This window comes from Nothobranchius furzeri, chromosome 10 (assembly GCF_043380555.1).
Source record: "Nothobranchius furzeri strain GRZ-AD chromosome 10, NfurGRZ-RIMD1, whole genome shotgun sequence".
Classification (NCBI taxonomy): domain Eukaryota; kingdom Metazoa; phylum Chordata; class Actinopteri; order Cyprinodontiformes; family Nothobranchiidae; genus Nothobranchius; species Nothobranchius furzeri.
The window spans coordinates 53,388,980-53,409,798 of record NC_091750.1 but is presented as its reverse complement, the minus strand read 5'-3'; the positions used below and the strand labels follow the sequence as shown (position 1 = coordinate 53,409,798).

General features: G+C 39.8%; 2 protein-coding genes across 3 annotated transcripts; both read right to left on the bottom strand.

Moving 5' to 3' along the window:
- Positions 1-1,387: 1,387 nt before the first annotated feature.
- Positions 1,388-7,191, bottom strand: frmd8 (FERM domain containing 8). The gene is made up of 11 exons (XM_015961207.3): positions 7,052-7,191; positions 6,272-6,369; positions 5,957-6,124; positions 5,748-5,849; positions 4,513-4,571; positions 4,234-4,400; positions 3,548-3,763; positions 3,339-3,462; positions 3,101-3,250; positions 1,642-1,858; positions 1,388-1,564 (listed from the first exon to the last, which is right to left on the bottom strand). Exons 2-11 carry the CDS (start codon positions 6,360-6,362, stop codon positions 1,452-1,454), a joined length of 1,407 nt encoding a protein of 468 aa, XP_015816693.3. The 5' UTR covers positions 6,363-6,369; positions 7,052-7,191; the 3' UTR covers positions 1,388-1,451.
- Positions 7,192-16,513: 9,322 nt separating this feature from the next.
- Positions 16,514-20,558, bottom strand: rom1a (retinal outer segment membrane protein 1a). 2 transcript variants are annotated; one of them, XM_015961204.3, is made up of 5 exons: positions 20,420-20,558; positions 19,938-20,169; positions 17,756-18,186; positions 17,405-17,651; positions 16,514-17,245 (listed from the first exon to the last, which is right to left on the bottom strand). In XM_015961204.3, exons 2-5 carry the CDS (start codon positions 20,085-20,087, stop codon positions 17,042-17,044), a joined length of 1,032 nt encoding a protein of 343 aa, XP_015816690.3. In that variant the 5' UTR covers positions 20,088-20,169; positions 20,420-20,558; the 3' UTR covers positions 16,514-17,041. The 2 variants fall into 2 exon arrangements, with proteins under 2 accessions (XP_015816690.3, XP_070411434.1); XM_070555333.1 differs by having other exon boundaries at positions 19,938-20,208; positions 20,420-20,555.
- Positions 20,559-20,819: the final 261 nt, after the last annotated feature.

Sequence of the window (20,819 nt, the reverse complement as noted above, 5' to 3'; positions counted from 1 at the left end):
TTTCAAAAGTTCATAATCAATATAAAACAGCCTGATGATGAAAAAAATGTGTGTTAGTATTAACAGTGCAACATCCTCTGTGTATCATGCTGGAATGCCTATTCTACAATGAGACATGCATAGTGTAGGTTAGCAACAACACACAGACCTGCTGCAGTTTACAGACAGTAGTTGGGCTTAAAGCATGGAAAAATAACATTCTGTTGTTTGTATAATGAGATGAACCAGGGAGATCCTGACGCTGATCAGACATGTAGAAGGGAGCATAACAGAGGTGTGATCTTCTCGTCACAATCGTTTACCGAGAGGAGCCAGATTAATAAACATCTGAGTTCAAAAAGTGAACAAATGCCTCTAAAGGTAACATTCCGACGCAGCAGGTTCGCTTTACCGTGGAGACTCAACAGCACGATGACCTGAGCTGTATGCATGGTTTCTGCCCAGTGAAAATGTCACCAACAAAAACTTCTGTAGAACTTGTAAATAGTCAAATTACAAAACAGTAACAAAATGTCAGCTTTTTACGAACACTAGGGCCCATTATTAACACGTCCACTGTGCAAGACAAATGCATGTTCTGGTTACAAAGATCTAAAAGGCTAGCCAAAACAGAGTTCACTTTAGCTACGTGTCAAACGTTGCATCAGTTTTCTAAATAGTGATCAATGTTTGGTTTTAAAACACAAGATCAAACCAGCCAGATCAAAGTTTTGTATTGCTTAAATTCCTTACATTTATTTGTATTTTTATTATTTCTGGAGATCTTTAAAATAATCAGTTTTCACAATAAGCCAAATATCCCATCGCAACCAACTACAAATCTCAAGTTTTCAGAACCAATTTAACTGAAAGTACTTACAAAAATCCTCCACAACACAGCCAGGGTGCCTCCATAACACCTGGTGTCTACCAGTGCTGTTACCCATTGGCTCTGCTTTCATGACAAGGCACAGCAGTTAGAAAAAGCAGAATAGTGTCGACACTCGTTCTGACCGCCCCCTAAAATCTGTTTGTCATGCTGTGGGACGGCCGCTGAGAGGTTTACAGTTTGGAGAAGTTCAATGTTATACAAAGACATATTGCAACATTCTTGACAGTAAATAAGCCCAAAAGAGGTAACGTAGAGGTTAAGCTCCTCTGAAGTAGAACACATCTGTAGAAGCCAAAGTCTCGTCTGAATTAAAGATGATCATGTGAAGGATTTTCTCATAAAGCCACTTCAGTTCAGCCTTCAGAATAGGAGTTTTAGAAAGATCGTGTTTTTTTTCACATTACTGTACTTTCATTATGCACATGGCTTCAGGATAAATATAGCCACTCGTATTTGGTCCTTTGTATGTTAATACACTTAAAGACAAAAAAAAAACATCCGGACTTCTCATAGAAGTCTCTTTTTTAATCTCAGTGTAAAAATGTTCAGAATTGGTCTCAGATGATCCAGAAGGAGATGTTTAACCTTGTTCCAGGCTCTCAGTCACCTGCACAGCAGAGTAGGACGGTGCCGTTGCCTGTCGGGTGAAAAACGACGCGGCTCTTTTCGGCTTCAAGCGTTTGATTTCCTTTCCTAAAAGATTTTCAAGAAATGAAAAAGCTGAAGGAATTTTTTTGATCTGGATCGTTCTCACCACAGTTTGGCCTCACCGTTATCCACGTAGTCGATGGTGTTGAGCGAGTCGACTCGACTGCACACAACGCTGCTTTGCCTCTGCAGCATCCCGCACCGTCCTCCACGGCCGTTCTTGGCGCCGGCTTCTCGCTCATCGAGCTGCTGGGACAGACCCGCGTCGCCCGCAGCTCCTCCCTCAGACGCAGATCTCAGCTCCACGCAGAACTCAATGAACCCGCTCATTAGCTCGGCCTGGATGGGAAAACAAACCTTTGATGTTACATTTTATAATGTAATTGAAGGTGCATTGTGAGATGTATTCCTGGAGCATTTTCATCATATTGCTTGAAATGTTCTTTGCATACTGATGGAAACTAATAAATTTCATGCTTTTTCAAAAAAATTATATTTTTAATCAATCTTGATCCATCAAACTGCCCTCTGAATGGCCTTTCCGTACAAATCATGCGTTCTCGGCTTGGAGCAGCTGAACAAAAATTGAAGCCAGAGTCAGACAGCCTGGCTTAACAGATTCTTCTGTTTGCAAATTTAATTTAGGACGTTTGTTTTACATGTTCCGTTTAGAGTCTGGAGCTGTTCTTTTTGGGAAACATTATGTGACGAACTTGTTGTCTGGGAACACAGCCTGTTGTCGGTCAGCTGGCAGAGCCTTCAGTCAGTTAAGAGCCGGCACGGCAGAGGTGAGAAGTGATTGGGAGGATATATGGGGTGGGTTCTGGACGTTTTAAACTCTTTGCTAGGTTTTTGCCAGATTGTTGGTGGGGCTGAGCTGCTGTGATCTTTAAATTAAGAATAAACCAAGAAAGCTAAAATCTGCCTAATTTATAACCATAGAAACACAATCCTAAAATAGCTAGCATGCTAACTTGTTATTCAATTATGTAGGTGCTTAATGTTAGAAATTATGACATAAAAGGTGCCAATAACAGTTGGAACAAGCACTCTAGTTCCTGTACTCTGGAGGCGTGGCTTAGGGGGAGGAGCCTGAGGGGAGGGGGTTGGACCTAAAGAAATGTGAAAGCTTAAAAAAGTAACTTGCTTGAATGGAAAGAAAAACCTTGTATGTTGCACCTGTAAAGAATCGGAGAAATGTAAAATGCTGCCATCCAACAATTAGAAACCACGTCTCTAAAAAACCAGACAAATAAAGCCTCTCCCCTTCTCTCACTTGGCTCTCCTGCACCAGTCTGACCCTCGGGCCAAGGATGAAATCCAATATCACATATGTGCAGACAGCTGCAGCCACAATCTGCACCATACCCAGACTATTAAGCTATTCAAGTGAATGAATTCAACATTTATTTTTTTAGGGTTCTTATGGCTTTGCCTAAATCAAAATCAAGCTCCTTTGAGCTCAGTTCCCAGGTTTTAACATAGGATGGTGCTGATTTACACAAATGAACCGTTTATAAACCCTTAAAACAGCTATTTCACTTTGTTGCTCATGAAAATGATGTGTTTGTGTTCCTTTACTTGTTTAGAGTAGATCTTCAGTAGCTTGTTGACAGGAGTGCCATCTTCCTCTCCATCAAATTCCAACCACAGAATGTGCGAGTCCCCCTCCTCCTCAGGGTAGCTGTGGTCCCAGGAGAGCTCGTTGAAATGCAGTCCCAGCAGCACGTGCTGCAAAAGAACAGGAATTTATGAGTAAAACTTTAATATAAATGTGTTTCTTCACTCTGACGTCATCTAAAATGAATCAAATATCCACCTTCTCCTTCACATCCATCACATAAACTCCTTTCAAGCAGATCCCGACATTTACAGCTTTGCGTTTTCCTCGGTGGAGGATCCCTTGTGCTGGTTTGTCGATCTCTCCGCAGAAGAAAGCACAACTGTCCACATATTTAACATGTGTTTTAAACAAATAATTGCAGGCAAGAAACAAAAGTGCGAAAGCCTTGCGGCGCCAAGCCGTACCCGTAGAAAGGCAGCATGTGGCACATGCTGAGGTACTGGTGCAGGAGCTGCCGAGGCTCCGGAGAAGTTCCTGCTGATGATCGGATCTTTCTGTACTCCTCCAGGAGCTTCTGCTCAAGCTCCGCGTGACGGCTCGACTTCCCTCGAAGCGTGGACAGAAAACCGCCGCTTCCCATGACAACATGAGCAGGCAGAAAAGAAGACAGCTTCTTCTCCCTACAGAGGTCAGAGGTTAGGTTACTTTGTTGTGATTATTTTCTGCTGAATCCCATGATGCATTGCAGAGCATGGACTTGTCTCAGGAATGTCCACTTTAATACACTGTCTCACCTTCTTTGTGCCCTTTAAAATGAGTATTATTGTGTGTACTTCATTAGAATAAACATGTGCATGAGTGTTATTAGGCCCCTCGTGAACAGAACAGGCACAGTTTATGCTTTAACGTGCCTGTGGTGCTCAGGACACCAGCCGACCTTTACAAACACGTGGACAGAGGCATAAATGTTGATTTTCTTTGTCCTGCTGTAATAAACTAGACATCTCAATATCAAAACACGAGCAATCAGGCAAGAAATTTGTAGTTTTCCCCAAGTTCTGATCAAACAAATGAAGCAAACAATTTTAACTTGTTTAGAAAGAAAAAGCTACTTTTGCCTTTATCATAGAGTTTATTCCTGGTCTCTTACCTTATGGTGGTAGTGACTTGTTGGTCGTCTAGACTCGTTCCCTCTTCAAGAGCTAAAGTAAGGGCTCCAAGGGCCATCCAGTGCTCAGGGTCACAGGGATAGCGACCTGAGAGGATGTTGCTCTTGGCCTCCTCCTGCAGAAGTCTCAACACTCCTTCGTCATCGATCTGCTCAGACAACGATCAGGAAGTTTGCAAAAGAAAAAGTGAGTTTTATTTAATAAATCTAGGCCATTAGAACCTTTTTTTTCCTAAATATGTTTTGCTGAATGAAACGTACCTGCGTCTCTTTTGCTTTTGGATAAAGCACGTTGCGTCTGTACTGCAGATACGGCTCATCTGAGGAAAACAAAGAAAGCCGTCAGAGTTTGATCATCTAACTAGATATCTAAACAAGAGATTCAGCCTCCAGCCCACTCTCCTCAGGCTGAAATCCCCAGACCGTGGGTGGGATTTACTTCACGAGTACATCAGGTCACACAACTAAGTGACTCTATACTTTTAGCGTTGAGCTGTCATCGTGTCCTTTGACTAGAGAGGTCACCTTCCTCACAGAGGACGTGTGTGAGCTGGTCCAGCCTGAGTGGGGAAACCAAAACCTCTCAGAAACAAAAGTCCACCAGGATGTGTCATCATTACTAATAAACATCTGACTTCTTCTGGAAGGATTCGTTCTGTCCTCTGACTGACAACGAGCTCATTGGTCAGCATCGTTTCTGGCTTCCCATTGGCCAGGAGATGTTTGGCAGGATCATCTCCCTCAAATTCAAGACAACAGGTAATATATCACCGTGATTTACATTTCTTATGTACTGTGTACAGCGCCTTGGGCTCCCTGACAGGGTCGTGGAAGGCGCTTTACAAATCAAGCTTTGATTGATATATGCAAGAGCAGGTTTTAGGTTTTATTTTATAGTATTAGAGTCCTTTTGAGAGCAAGTTAAACACATTTAAGGAGCTTTTTCAGAGTAAAAAAAAAGAGTTTGGAGAGAAAGCAGGACAAGATCTGAGCCTAAACACAACAATCAGTGCTCCCAAATTTACGCTCCTGCTTAAAAGCAGAATATTAATCCCATAATGCATGCATTAGATGGATTAAAACAAAATAAAAGTAAATAGCATAAAATTAAAGTTTAGCATTAAGCTTATGTAGCACTGACAGTTTATAGTGATACAAATAAAATCCACTGAATAATCGAGAAACAGTCCCGAGATTTTGCACAGCAGTGAGACAGCAGAATATTGGAGTCTTTTATAAATATAGTTCGAGTTACAAGCGATGTAGACCTGAGTGAGAGAATTACCTGCAACTCTGTGTTTGACATGCCTGAGTACAATCGCAAATCACAGAGCAGTATCATGCACAGCATCTAAATTATAGGAGTCACTCTGAGTCATCTCAGCCACAATTACTTCCTAGAATGACTCAGTCATAGGAAAAACACAGAAGCATCCCATACAAACCAGCAGGACGAGAACTTTTGTGCTGCGAGACAACGAGGCTTATGTTCTCACCTTGTGAGATGTCCTCCTCTGATGCATCAGTGAAGCGATACAGCAAGTCCTGCCACTGCCTACATAACTTGTAAGGCTGATGCCTCATCTTTAGCTGCAGCTCTGCAGAACAAAGAAGGAAGCATAAAGTTTAGCGGCTTCCACTGAAGGTATGCATGTTCTCATACTTAGATAACGTAACAAATGTAACAAAAATAAGAAGTTCTTGCCGAGCAGAGGGGAACAAAGCCAAAAGGCAAAAGCATCCTGCACAGACTCAGGAATCTGCAGAGCCTCACGAACACTGTGGCCCAAGTCCTGCACGGATACGCTACCAAGCCCTTCTAGTGATAAGTGAACTGCACTGTCACCGTACAAATACACAAGCACATCTTGAGCTGTGGGAACAAAGACCAGTTAGTCAATCAACACTTGAGAATACATTTAAAACTCTTTAATAGAAATGTGCTACCATTGCAGAGAAAATAAAGAAATGTAACAGTTAAGGCGTTAATTTGGTGTTCATAAACACGTTGCACCATTACCACGAGAAAGCGTAGCAGAGGAAGCAACACTTCCCCTTTGAGAGTGATTATCCGACAAATCTGGAGGAAAGTTGCAGTCGTCGCCCTCCATCTCTTATCTGAAACACAAAATCCAAATAGATCCATCAGAATGGGTGAGAGGGTTTTATGTAGCATTGATGCATTCTACACATTTTAATACCTCAGCATGAGGTCGTACATGACTGTAAACTTTATTCTGACAGCATGATGTGTTTATGTGAGCAGCATATAACTTTAAATAAAGATCTGACTTATAGCAGCAGAACTACACATGCTACCTAATCCTTGTCTGACATGTTAGTGATGTGGCTAACTCGGTCCCGACTGGGAGCCAGCGCCACCAAGTGAATTTTAACTGGAGATACTCCTAAACTAACCCATTGTTGGTCTGATGTGGAGTAAGATTTTAGCCCCAACGACTGTTATTTAAAACATTTTAAAAACGAGTCACCGTTTTGCAGACACCGCCACCTCACAGCAGGTTAGTTTATCAGGAGGACTGTCATTGTCCCCATATGCAGAGTGACAGCACAACAACAGGGAAATATTCCCGGAAATGACCATCATCGTGTCTAAATCTAATCCTGTAAAATGGTCTGAGCCACAATACAACAAATTGGACTACTCTACATATCTGACCGCAAAAACACAGACTTATTGACAGTAAATTGTCACTCCTATGAAACAAATTTGATCACCTATCTAGCCCATTAGCTAACTTGTTTTTTAAAAAACTAAACACATCTGGTATTCACTCACCTGTAAGTAGTTCTCCCCTCGATGCTTTTACTCTGGATAGGATATTCTAATTTTGTAAATACTACTGGGTACATTAATCAATCAACGTTTTGCTCCAGAGGTTTTATTTTCTGGCTGCGGCTAGCCCGCTGCCTGAAAACTAGCTTTCCAGCAGCTAATGTGTGATGACTGAACGAGTCGGATATTTTGAACCGTTCTTCTTCGGTAGGATGAACAATACATCTGGGGAGTTCACAACCTCAAGAATCCATGGGTTTTTAATGGAAAAAAATCATATAAACTATTACAACGACGGATAGTGTAAATTTTACGTTGAGTAATACCCTTAAATTAGTCTAAAGGACTGACTATGTGAATCGAGAACCAAATGATTGAATCCCTAAAATGAGCCTAACTTCCCAAGGCGCTCCGTGGTCTCATCACGTGACATAACGTCAGCAAACTGATTGTTGTGTTTATCTTCCGCAGGTATTCGCTGATTCGACGAGAATTGACGGCACATACAACAGGTTAACGTACATAATAAAATAAAATAAAATAAAATAAAATAAAATAAAATAAAATAAAATAAAATAAAATAAAATAAAATAAAATAAAATTTAAACAAAACTAAACAAAATGAAATAAAATGTGTAGGCCTGTATTATTTAATGTTACTGAGATTGATTTATCCAGAGTAATTGTTTGAATGCTGTAAACTATTGTTTTCCTCTTTTCTTCTTATTCTGCTTCCGTACACTTTTTGAACCTCTTCTTCTCCTTCAAATTTTGAGCTATTTCAACAATTTTATATCAAAACGTTCAGCTCGTTAAGCTCTTTCCGGCTATTACTTTTGGCATTGATATCTTTAAAATTTTTCGAGTTATTAAGCTTTTTCTGCGAAAATTTTCCCATTGAAATGAATGGGATTGGTCAATTTTCAGCAAATTCCTATCACTTTTTTGACCTAAAACTCTATTGGGTTCCTTTTAACTTAGAGACTTCATTCAAAGTTTAACAAACTCATAAGACTTTCCTGTTTAACATATTAAAGAGGCATTTTTGAATATCTTTTACGGTTTTTGTAAAATCGCAGGTAGAAGTTGAAGTACGACTTGAAATTTTCAGAAAAATTCACAAAAGTTATAATGGGGAAAGATAGGAGCAGTGACCCTCCCTTGCTCCATTTCTGGCGTTGTCCCGAGAAAACCGTAGGTCAGATTGAAATGAGACACATGCTGGCTTACATCTAACGAATATACCTTCGTTTTGAGCTATAATTCATGTACTGTACTCCAAACATTGTGGTCGTACGGTTCATTTGTTTGAGAAAATTCAAATTAAAAAAATGTCTCTCCCCACTCTAAACTGAAAGTTCCGCACTCTAACTTTTGAACTTCACATCTTCTGTGAACAACTCTTTACTACCCCCAGACCGTTTGGACTACCAAAACAAATTATAACTCAAAAATTAGGAATTTATGTCAGCTTTTCAGAATGGGTTTCATTTTTTCTGTAACTGTTACAGTTCTTTCGCTACAAGCCTCAGAAGGAGGAGAGACCCAGATTCTGCCTCATTGAAACCCATGTTAAAGGAACAGAGATTTTCTCCTCTGATCGGCTTCAGGCAGCTAAAAGTTTCTCGTCATAGCTTCAAGACAATTCACGGTAGGCACATAAAAATCCACACAGATGACCAACAAAGCCTTCTGCCGCTCATGCTTTTTTAAATTTTCAATTCGGTGCAGTACTTTTCGAATGGTGATGAGAAGTTTGACAGGTCCAATTTCACATCTGAAGGACAGATTTAAAGGCTTCTCATTAACAGGAGTACAGCTGCAGGCCTAAAAATAGCTGGGTGAAAAGGCAGTGCTGCTCTCTGATTGGTTGAGAGTGTTCAACCTTTTTCTGTCCAATCAGGATCCGGCACCCATATATATGACACATCAAATCGACCAGTTTGGTCTCAGGAATCTTGTATTCAATTTAAATGCGTTATCTGTTACCATGGCAACACAAGGAACTACATATCACTTTAACCAAGTCTCACAGGAATGGATATTAAAAAGCTGAACATTGAGCCAATAACAGACTCCTGTTTTTGATCTTTTTGAACTATCTGTACTTAAAACTAGAAACAAGTTCAATTTGATTGACCGTCAGAAGGTGGGAAAGTGCCCCGCTCCCACCTAGCCCCCTGATTGGTTGAGAAAGGTCAATCATCTTCTGGCTAAATGGAATTACACACCCATACGTGCGAGACATCTAATCGATCGGCTAGGCCTAAGGAGTCCATCCATCCATCCATCCATCCAACCAACCAACCAACCAACCAACCAACCAACCAACCAACCAACTAAACAACCAGCTCTATACACTTAAAATCAGTGTTGGGCAAGTTACTTCAAAACTGTAATGCATTATTTATTACTTGTTACCCTCATTTAAAAGTAATTCATTACATTACAAGATCACTGATTTTAAAATGTAAGGCATTACACTACTTTTGCATTACTTTAAGTTACTTTCACCAAAACAACTTCAGTATGAATCTGGTAATCTGATGCTCAGTGAGCTCATGACATATATGTGGAAAGTGGTGTGGTGTCTGAGCTAGGACTGCTGTTAAAAACAGTTCTTTTGAATGATTGTTTATTAAATAAAAGCAACAACAATCTGTACTCAGCACGCTGCCATCTTGTATTAACTGAGCAAGGAGTGAGGTGGTGGGGGATCCAAGACCATATTTGCCTTGGTCCCCAAATGCCTTGATACGGCCCTGGATGTGGGACTGACTTCTGGGGTGATCTGATTCTATCACATGTATAAATATTAAATGCTTATATATTATTGCTTTTCGCAGGTAAAAATGTGTATTGGGGATAAATCTGCCTACTTTTTTCTTTTTTTTTTCTTGATTTTATTTGAATAATTTCCTGCCCTTTCTCTCTCTAAACTTCCTGCATGCTGCATGTTTTCTCCGTCTTCCAGAAAAACTGTTTCCTAGATTTCCTACTTTCTAACTAATCAGCCAAAGGGATCTACCAAATGTCTTAGAAAATGCAAACTCCATGCAGAAAGATCCCAAATTGGTAAGCAAACCCGGGGCCTTCTTGATGCAAGGCATTAGCTCTAACCACTGCACCACTTCGGGCTACAAATATTCCATTTGAGCCATTTAGAACATAACATTTCAGCTAATGAAGCTTTGAAAAGTCTTAATGCTTTTAATAAACATTTTGGGAATTATACTATTATGAAGGAGGAGGATTTGAAGGGGATGAACCTGTGTTGGTAAAGATAAAAGACTTCCTTAGTAGAAACACTAATTTCTTCCAAACACTGTTTTTTTCCTTAAAAGAATGGGAAATTTGCTCCCTCTGGTGGCCACAAATAGCAGTAAGGAATAAAGAGAAGGTGGGAAAATGCTGCCCTCCGGTGGCTATTTGCTGTAAATGCACCTATTTCATTTTAGCCATTTAGAATAGATCGTTTTAGCCTCCTTGTCTTATTGAAGCTTTAAAAAATCTTAATGCTTTTAATAAACATTTTGGGAATTATATTATGAAGGAGAAGGAGGAGGATTTGAAGGGGATGAACCTGTGTTGGTAAAGATAAAAGACTTCCTTAGTAGAAACACTAATTTCTTCCAAACACTGTTTATTTCCTTAAAAGAATGGGAAATTTGCGCCCTCTGGTGGCCACAAATAGCAGTATGGAATAAAGAGAAGGTGGGAAAATGCTGCCCTCCGGTGGCTATTTGCTGTAAATGCACCTATTTCATTTTAGCCATTTAGAATAGATCATTTCAGCCTCCTTGTCTTAATGAAGCTTTAAAAAAGTCTTAAGAAAAGTCTTAGAAAATACAAAGTCTACACAGGAATATCCAAGCCCGGAGGCAAACCCGGGACCTTCTAGATGCGCAGCAAAAACTCTAACCATTGCGCCACTGCAAACACTATAGCAATTCTGTTCGACCCATTTAGATTAGAAGATTTCACACCCCATGTCTACAGGAAGCTTTAAATAATCTTAATGTTTTTAATAAACATGTTGGGAATTATAATATTATGAAGGAGGAGGATTTGAAGGGGATGAACCTGTGTTGGTAAAGATAAAAGACTTCCTTAGTAGAAACACTAATTTCTTCCAAACACTGTTTTTTTCCTTAAAAGAATGGGAAATTTGCGCCCTCTAGTGGCCACAAACAGCAGTAAGGAATAAAGAGAAGGTGGGAAAATGCTGCCCTCCGGTGGCTGTTTGCTGTAAATGCACCTATTTCATTTTAGCCATTTAGAATAGATCGTTTTAGCGTCCTTGTCTTATTGAAGCTTTAAAAAATCTTAATGTTTTTAATAAACATTTTGGGAATTATAATATTATAAAGGAGAAGGAGGAGAATTTGAAGGGGATGAACCTGTGTTGGTAAAGATAAAAGACTTCCTCAGTAGAAACACTAATTTCTTCCAAACACTGTTTATTTCCTTAAAAGAATGGGAAATTTGCGCCCTCTGGTGGCCACAAATAGCAGTATGGAATAAAGAGAAGGTGGGAAAATGCTGCCCTCCGGTGGCTGTTTGCTGTAAATGCACCTATTTCATTTTAGCCATTTAGAATAGATCATTTCAGCCTCCTTGTCTTAATGAAGCTTTAAAAAAGTCTTAAGAAAAGTCTTAGAAAATACAAAGTCTACACAGGATTATCCAAACCCGGAGGCGAAACCCGGGACCTTCTAGATGTGTGGCAACAGCTCTAACCATTGCGCCACTGCAAACACTATAGCAATGCTGTTTGACCCATTTAGATTAGAAGATTTCACCCCCCATGTCTACAGGAAGCTTTAAAGAATCTTAATGTTTTTAATAAACATGTTGGGAATTATAATATTATGAAGGAGGAGGATTTGAAGGGGATGAACCTGTGTTGGTAAAGATAAAAGACTTCCTTAGTAGAAACACTAATTTCTTCCAAACACTGTTTATTTCCTTAAAAGAATGGGAAATTTGCGCCCTCTGGTGGCCACAAATAGCAGTATGGAATAAAGAGAAGGTGGGAAAATGCTCCCCTCCGGTGGCTGTTTGCTGTAAATGCACCTATTTCATTTTAGCCATTTAGAATAGATCATTTCAGCCTCCTTGTCTTAATGAAGCTTTAAAAATGTCTTAGAAAATACAAAGTCTACACAGGAATATCCAAGCCCGGAGGCGAACCCAGGACCTTCTAGATGCACGGCAACAGCTCTAACCATTGCACCACTGCAAACAGAACAACTATTGAGCTTGACCCATTTAGATGAGAACATCACAGCCTCCTTGTCTTAATGAAGCTTTAATAAAGTCTTCAGAAAAGTCTTAGAAAATGCAAACTCCACACAGGAATATCTCAAGCCGGGAGGCGAACCCGGGACCTTCTTGATGCGAGGGCAGCATTTTCCCACCTTCTCTTTATTCCTTAAAAACAGTGTTTGGAAGAAATTAGTGCTTCTACTAAGGATGTCGTTTACCTTTACTAATACAGGTTCATCTCCTTCAAATCCTCCTCCTTCTCCTTCATAAAATTATAATTCCCAAAATGTTTATTAAAAAGATTAAGACGTTTTTAAGCTTTTTTAAGACAAGGAGACTAAAATGTTCTAGTCTAAATGACTAAAATTGAATGCGTTATCTGTTACCATGGCAACACAAAGAACTACATATCACTTTAACCAAGTCTCATAGGAATGAATATTAAAAAGCTGAATATTGAGCCAATATCAGACTCCTGTTTTTGATCGTGTTGAACTATCTGTACTTAAAACTAGAAACACGTTCAATTTGATTGACCGTCAGAAGGTGGGAAAGTGCCCCGCTCCCTCCCAGCTCCCTGGTTGGTTGAGAGAGGTCAATCATCTTCTGGCTAAATGGAATTACACACCCACGCATGTGAGACATCAAATCGATCAGCTTGGCCTAAGGAATCCATCCATCTACATATAAATCCATGCATGCTTCTATCCATCCATTCATCCATCCATCCATCCACCCATCCAATAAACCATCTCACATCCATCCAACAATCCATCTGTTATTTCATTCATCCAACCATTCATCCATCCCATATCAAATCTAAACATATGCTAATCTATCAGTTTCAGATATCAGCAAATATTTCTAAATTCACAGTTCATCCAATTGTAAAAATGTACCCGTTAAACTATTCTCATTCAAATGCCAGCTGTTTAACATTTCAAATTTTGAGTTTTTAATAGATGTTCAAAGATTAAAGTTTTCTGCTGTTTAGCATTTTTATCCATTCTTCACCTATATTCTGAGCTTTATTACACTTGTTGGTGATTTTTGCTTCTAAATCTTTAAATTCATTCAGCTCCTTTTGACAGTTTGGCTTAGTTTCAGCTTCACTTCAGCTATTCAGCAGCTTCAGCAATCCGTTTCTGAATTCGGCTTATGCTACTCATTTCACAGTTCAACTAAATATAAAAATTAAACTGTTAAACTAGTCCTACTCAAACAACAAGTGTTTAGACATTTTTGCTGTCCAGATTTTTAAATAATGTTCAGATTTCAGTTTTCTGCTGTTTAGGATTGTTTTCTCCGTTCTTCACTTTTTGTGCTTTATTTACATTTTGGTGCTTTTTGCTTCTAAATCTTTCAAAACATTCAGCTCATTTTAACAGTTTTGCTTAGCTTCAGCTTCAGCAATTAGTTTCTGAATTCAGCATATGATGCTAATTCCACAGTTCAGCTAAATGTAAAAATTAAACTGTTAAACTAGTCCTACTGAATTAACAGATGTTTAGACATTTTAGCTGTCCAAATATTTTAAACAGTGTTCACAGATTTGAGTCTTCTGCTATTTAGGATTAGTTTTCTTGATTCTTCACTTACTTTTTGTGCTTTTTTTGCTTCTTGGTGCTTTTTGCTTTCACATCTTTCACTACATTCAGCTCATTTGACAGTTTAGCTTAGTTTCCGCTTACTTCAGCTATTCAACAACTTCAGCAATCAGTTACCAAATTTAGCATAAACTGCTAATTTCACAGTTCAGCTAAATGTAAAGATTAAACTGTTAAACTTGGCTAACTGAAATAACAGGTGTTTAGACATTTAAGCTGCCCAGATTTTTATACAATGTTCACAGATGTAAGTTTTTTTTTTTTTTTTTGCTATTTAGCATTATTTTTCTCTATTCTTCACTTACTTTTTGTGCTTTATTTGCTTGTTGGTGCTTTTTGCTTCTACATCTTTCAAAACATTCAGCTCATTTTGACAGTTTTGCTTAATTTCAGCTTCAGTTCAGCTGTTCAGCAGCTTCAGCTTACAGTTTCAGCTATCCAGTGTAAGGTTATGAAGTTCATTATTTTCAGCTCCACACAGCTGCCCCTGTGCACAGTAACACCCGTGTAGAAAAGCCAAGGTCGGGTGTTCCTCAGACTGTTTACATTCCAGGAGACGAGTCTGAAGGAGAAGAAGAACGCTTTTACTTAATCAAAGTACTTAATTTGTGATTAAAAATATTAAGCAAAACAGATGTTGATCAACAATAATCAAGTGAATGATCTGTGAAATAAATATGTCATGATTTATGTTTAATGAAAACAGGACTATTGCACAGACAGACTGATCCTCATCTCCATAGAAACGCATGACACATTGCTCCAACCAATCAGAGCCTTGGGCTGCCGCAAGAGAATCTGGTGTTGACTTAAAGTGTCCAATCCACGTTTCTAAAACTTATCAACAATTCAGAGATATAAAACAAGGCAACGCCATTTTAAGTCAGTTCCATTTTGACTTCAGTTCTGTTCACCGTCATCCCAAAGAAAAGCACAGCCTGGCCAGATGTGTTTTCTTCTTTAAACTAAGAACTGTGAAGTTGGAGATTTTCGTCGTTTAACAACCAGACGACATCCTTTCGAAACAAGAGCACCTGCTGACTCTGCCGACTGGTACCGGGGTCGACCCTTCAGACGGGCTTTGACATGCTGCGATCGCTGCTTCGACAGCTCCAGTACACATCCGAGGTTCTTGGACCTGGAATTTCCTGATCTACCTGGGAGGCCCCAACTGGGTACGTACACGGCAAAATAGCGGCTCATGTCATCACTTTATAAGCCTCGTGATATCTAGTCATAACAACCAGAGACTACCAGATTAAATGACGTCAGCCTAAGGAGTCTGCACCAACCACACACACACACACACACACACACACACACCCGCACATCGAACATCACATTCATTTCCAAACAACACAGAGTTAGTCCTGGTAGATTGTTTAGAATTTATAATTAAGAAATTAAATATTCTTAAACGATCCCACCTCTCTCTCTTTTCTTGTCTCAAAGTCAATACAGAGTGTTTAATTAAACTCCCTGATGATAAAAACATCCTATTCTTCTGATTATAAAAAGTGAACTACTTACAGTGTATTAAAATACAACTCTAGATAGTTACATCACTCTATTTCCGTTACACCAGCATTCAAACAGCATTTGTGCAATAAATGCAATTTTTCTAGTGTTTGTATTGAATTTAATAACAAGAGAGTTCAGTTTGAGCAGCCTCCTCATTCAGATTTGTCATCCCTTCATGGAGTAGAATTACTAATAATGCAAAACTCCATAAACTAAGTTTTTTTTAATTAAACAGACATATCAGCTATTAATAATCCACTGTGATTATTTGGCTTGTGTTTTCACAAGGTCACTCAGAGCTTGTGCCTAATTCTAGACACCCAGCCTGGGCAGGTCTCATCACAGGGACAACGAACAGTCACAAAATCACACCTAGGGATAATTTAGTGCCTCCAATTAGCTTGACATGCATGTGTGGGAGGAAACCCACAAATGCACAGGGAGTGTATGCAAACTCCATGCAGAAATGACACAGCTGAGATTAGAACCCACAAACATCTTGCCGCAAGGCAACAGTACCAGCAACTGCACCATCATGAATTTAATTTTTTTCATTAACAGACCTTAACAGAATTTAAATTTATATAATACAGCCTATAGTTAAGTGTTTTTCATGTTCATTCAAATTCCTCAGTAAGACTAAATGAGATAACATTTCCTCAAATAAAAACACTGGTTGTTCATTTTAAAGTATAAACAGCATATAAAACTATCATAGCACAGTTTTCCATTGCCTTTAAGTAACAAGATATCAAAGCATTTGCTCAGCTTGCGCTGCATCATCCATCTACCTGACACAGGTGGGTAAATGCAAAGGCAGCAGGAGGAGTATTAGCATCATCTAATGGGTTTAGCAGCTTTCACAAAGGTGGCAGAACAGAAGACACAATTGACAGCTTTAATTGCATTAGAGACATCGCTTAATCAATCCACTTAGTTCAGGTTCATTCACCGACTGGCAGATGAGAGGTGAGCAGAGAGAAGCCTTTTGTCACAGAGAGGGTTAAATATCAAGTCTGTACTTCTTTTATTTACATCAGGAGGGAGAAAAGAAAAAATGAGTCCACTCTCTTGGTAGCGTTAAACTTTAATAAGCCATCTGTTCATTTATATCAATGTCCTGCTGCACCGCAGAGCTTTTTGCCTTTTGTCTCACTACAGTCAGGTTTACATTTTTACTTTCATGAGACCAGAATTTTTTTCAGTACACTGCCTCATCAAATACTGTCTTTTCAGTGATTGTGAAGATGCAATGGGGAGTTCACATCGCTTTGAAAAGCAATTACTGCAAACAAAATTGGTGAAATAATAACTGAAAATTTTCATGAAAAGTACATAACAGGAGAATAAAAGTTGAAGTAGAAACTGTGGTATTTTAATTTTTAGCATTTCATTCAATCAAAAACTGTTGAATCACCTGGTTCATTGTTTATGTTGTGTTTTTAATGGTAAAGGCAAAACCAAGGAGAAGTCATTGCCTGACAATAAAAAAAAGACTATTTCCTTTTTAAAATTTATAATCCTTTTTTAAATGTGAATAAATAATGTTTATTTGTCTCTGGAATCATTATTTACAGGTGTGTGCATGTTGTGTGTTTCAGGCAGTAACAGGGGCCGTCTCCCCCTCCTGCACCTGGTTTTTAAGCAAGAGGAACTTCAGGACTGGATCGAGGTACTCCATGATGGTTTCTTTCACTCCCTTCTCCAGTAAGTACCCTTCTGTCTCAATCTCTGTGTTTTCATTCCCTGCGACTGCTTCCATGGCAGTCTGCAGGAAGCGCAGGCTCACCAACACGGAACCCTGTGGGTGAAGGAGGAGAGAAGCCATTTGTGAAGTGTTTTGACGTATCGCTCCAACAAGGAATTTAGTGTGTTTTTTGGATTGCGAATATTAAACTGATGGTAAAGAAACAACCAGCTCTGTCTGGAATCACTGAATGGCAGTTAAAACTGTATGTACCTGCAGGAGGAAGACTGACAACACTCCAGCACCTATGGTGTTCATCAAGCCCATGTAATAGTTAACCAGGGCCTCTCTGCAGCCTCGAAGGTAGATGTTGAGCTCCTCGGTTTGGTAGTCGTAGTTATAGTGAGCAGAGTTGTTGGTGAGCTGATACTGGATGCACGGTCGTGGGGAGCTGGGGTTGCAGCAGCTGAACGGGACACCATCCACTAGAAAACGGCCATCTACATTGCTCTTGATGCGGCTAAACAAAGAAAAGGGAAATGAAAAACAATCGTGATTGATTTTTGTCACAGATCAAGTGACATCTCTTTCCAGATGTGAAGTCCATCTTCAACATCTACTCACTCCTTCACTTCCTTGGAGCTGAAGTCAAGGTAGCGGTTGCTGATCCACTGGACCTCAAACCAGTCCCTGAAGTCGTTGTTCCCACAACACTGAAACTCCATCTGCAGGCGGTCGATGTTCTGCTTCTGGAAGCAGCGTCCCGGGGTGTCTGTGTCCTTGTAGAAGCGGATGCCATTCCTCAGGCCGACCTTCAAAGAAGACTCCAGACTGCCCGTCATTGCGTAGCTCATGATGACGGTGAGCAGCATGAGGACGGTGAAGAAGCAGGAGATGGCGAAATAGGGCTTCAAGAAGTTCTTCCAGCGGGGAAATCGTCCCGCATCCAAAGCGTCTTGGCAGATCTTTGATGCAAAGTAGTTGATGCCCAAAGAAGCCAGACCAACGATCATGAGGGTGTTGGGCACGATGTGTATGTCTGTGTTATCCATTACCTGAAGAACGGTCACAACCAAAACAAGACAGAAATTTCACAAGCCTGATGCAAGACAATGGTGCACATGTAGCTCAACTTGACAAAATGACAACCAGATATTTATGAACATTTAACTTCCACTAAACTTAGTCCATGTCTTCATGCAGAGGAAGAGCATCCAAATACCTGGACCACTGACTGAGTGCTGCTGCAAAAAGAACAACTATGCCACCAGCCCAGGCTTTTCACCAGGTCTGTAAATACTGTAAAATGCAATAGATAGGTTTTACCCGCATGCTTAATGAAGCATCCCATCCCATTGGGACCATTTCAGAAGCAAATCAACATCAAAACCTTCCAAACAGCTGGTCCAGCGAGGTCACAAAATCAACAGAGAATTGCAAGATCATGCATGGATTTCGGCAGTCCGTGCAATAACAAGCAAGGAGAAAGATGGCAGAGTCTCGTTCATTTTCTGTTCTGTTTACCTCAGCCAGGGAGATGTTACAAGTAATGACTTACTTTGTTTTATGAGATGAGCAATTAGAAATCTGCGCGTGTCTTTTATTTAGAAAGTTGCAGGATGTTTTACCTGTTTGATTTCCTGTCTTGCCCTATCTGAACTGCTGAGTTTGACACGTTCTGAATTCAATGCAACACTATGTTTCAAAACATGCTGGTTTGCGACCGGTGGAAACACACCCATTGACTACACCGGCGGCCATAAGCAGTGTACTACACTTTGCGGACTTTACACGATGCTCACACATCTGGTGGAAAGCCAGGGTAAGTTGGCAGTCATGACTTATTGGACTCTCAGGCCCATAAACATTGCTTGCAGCGATCTTTAATAAACAATTTTCCCCAGAACACTTGTTCCTGTGAAAAGAGAGTTTTTCTTCCCACTGTCACCTTGTGCTTTCTCGGAAAGGGAGATTGAGTTGAAGTGAAGATTTGAAGCAACCTGCTGGTTTTCTTTTTAATAACAGAGGATTCTAATCTACTGAATCTCATTATATTACTAAACATTAAAAAAATCTAATTCTGCACAGCATTTTAACATAACACGCCTGAGATAATTCACCACCAGAGGTTACATTGTAATAAATTAGATTTAAAAATTACGCGTTTAAAGTTAAATGGTGAAATATATTACAGACTGCAGTTTCACAAAGTTTGCAAAACAAAACTGAGTCCAAGCTTGTTTCACAATGAGTGAGTGATAATATAATATTTGTTTATTTGCTTTCTGTTTTTATTTCAGTATTAAAATGGCATAAATGATTAGTATTTGATCTAAATAAGACAAAATAACAACGTGATACTTTGTCAAATGCTATGATGAACATCCTCTTATGAGGGATTAGTTTAATGAAGACTGACGGAGTGATTTGTTATGCTCCGTGGGTCAGTTGGGACATTTGTTGAACCACATAATAGTTTCACAAAATAATTGATCAGATGTTTCCAAAATTACTTTTTATTAGAAATTATGAAGGAAAACAGTCAGAGGTGAGAAATGTCAGCAATACCTTTAGTTTTTTTAAACAATGTGTAAAATTAGATTTTCTGAAACTGCATGAGCTGCAAACTATTTTCTATTACTTTTGTCATCTTTCGAGCAATGGCAGCTGAGATCAAATCTTTTGTTTTGAAAACTTAATCCTTCCATTATAATCATGTACAACATGAAGCCTCGTTTCACTACAAGTTGTCATTTTGAACGAAATATGGATTTCAAAAGGCCAAAAAAGGCCAGACATTGTTTACCTCTGCTCTCCTGTGGAGCTCCGTCTTCAGGAGGCAGCCCAGGGTGAAGGTCGTGGCCCCAGCCACTGTGGCACACCAGGAGAGGAGCCACAGCCCCTGAGCCAGCTTCACCCTTTTTTGAAAGGGGAACTTCATCTTCATGACCGCCATGGTTGCAGCGAGGGGATCCGAGTTTCACCGGGGGAAGAGGGGAAGGAGAACGTCGAGACGACGAGAGACGATGCTGTCTGATCTGTGAGACAGGAGGAGAGGTGAGGCAGGAGTCCAAGAGCTTAGGGGTGAAGATGAGAAAATGCATTGGTGAATGTAAACGATCCTTAGCAACAGGTAGGTAAAAGCTGAAACAGATAATAGCTTTGCAAAACAAATAAATAAAAAAGAAAAGGAACATTTGTTTTAAAACCCTTGTAGGTTAGAGTTCTTGTCACTAAGCTCTAAAAGGACACCTTTAATGAAACTGATATTAATAAGACAAAATTCACCTTATTAGTGTCACCAAAAAGAGCCGAAAAAGTTTCAGTTATCTCCACTGACCACCGTTCACCTTCCAGTGTGCCACTCAGTGGATTTGGCACACTGGATCAGGTAAACCTGGACGCTGGGAGCGTCTTACTGCTAATGCTGACCTATCCTATTAAACGGGCCTGTGGATCCAGGCCAGTGTCGGCTCAGCACACATTATCATTCAGAGGGACATGAATTCAAGCCTTATTGAACGTGACAAGAAGGGACTTAGCATAAACCAGTATGGATGTGAGTCTGAAACCGTAGCTGGCCCAATCAGTATAAATCTGTTTCTTCTCTTTTTTGTTTCTTCAATCTGAGGTCGTTCACAGAGAGCTAAAACAAGTCAAATAATAATTGGCCGCCGTGTTGCCCTAG

Bases quoted from the DNA above. Each gene is read 5' to 3' on its own strand.
- frmd8 (XM_015961207.3), bottom strand. From the start codon at position 6,362: ATGGAGGGCGACGACTGCAACTTTCCTCCAGATTTGTCGGATAATCAC. The intron at 5,850-5,956 runs GCAAGAACTTCT...TTTGTTCTGCAG, and splicing joins GCTTTGTTCCCCTCTGCTCG to AGCTGCAGCTAAAGATGAGG. The intron at 1,859-3,100 runs GTAAAGGAACAC...TTTCCCATCCAG, and splicing joins TGAAGATCTACTCTAAACAA to GCCGAGCTAATGAGCGGGTT.
- rom1a (XM_015961204.3), bottom strand. From the start codon at position 20,087: ATGGCGGTCATGAAGATGAAGTTCCCCTTTCAAAAAAGGGTGAAGCTG. The intron at 18,187-19,937 runs GTAAACAATGTC...ACCGTTCTTCAG, and splicing joins AGCTCCACAGGAGAGCAGAG to GTAATGGATAACACAGACAT. The intron at 17,246-17,404 runs GTACATACAGTT...CTTCACCCACAG, and splicing joins TGTCAGTCTTCCTCCTGCAG to GGTTCCGTGTTGGTGAGCCT.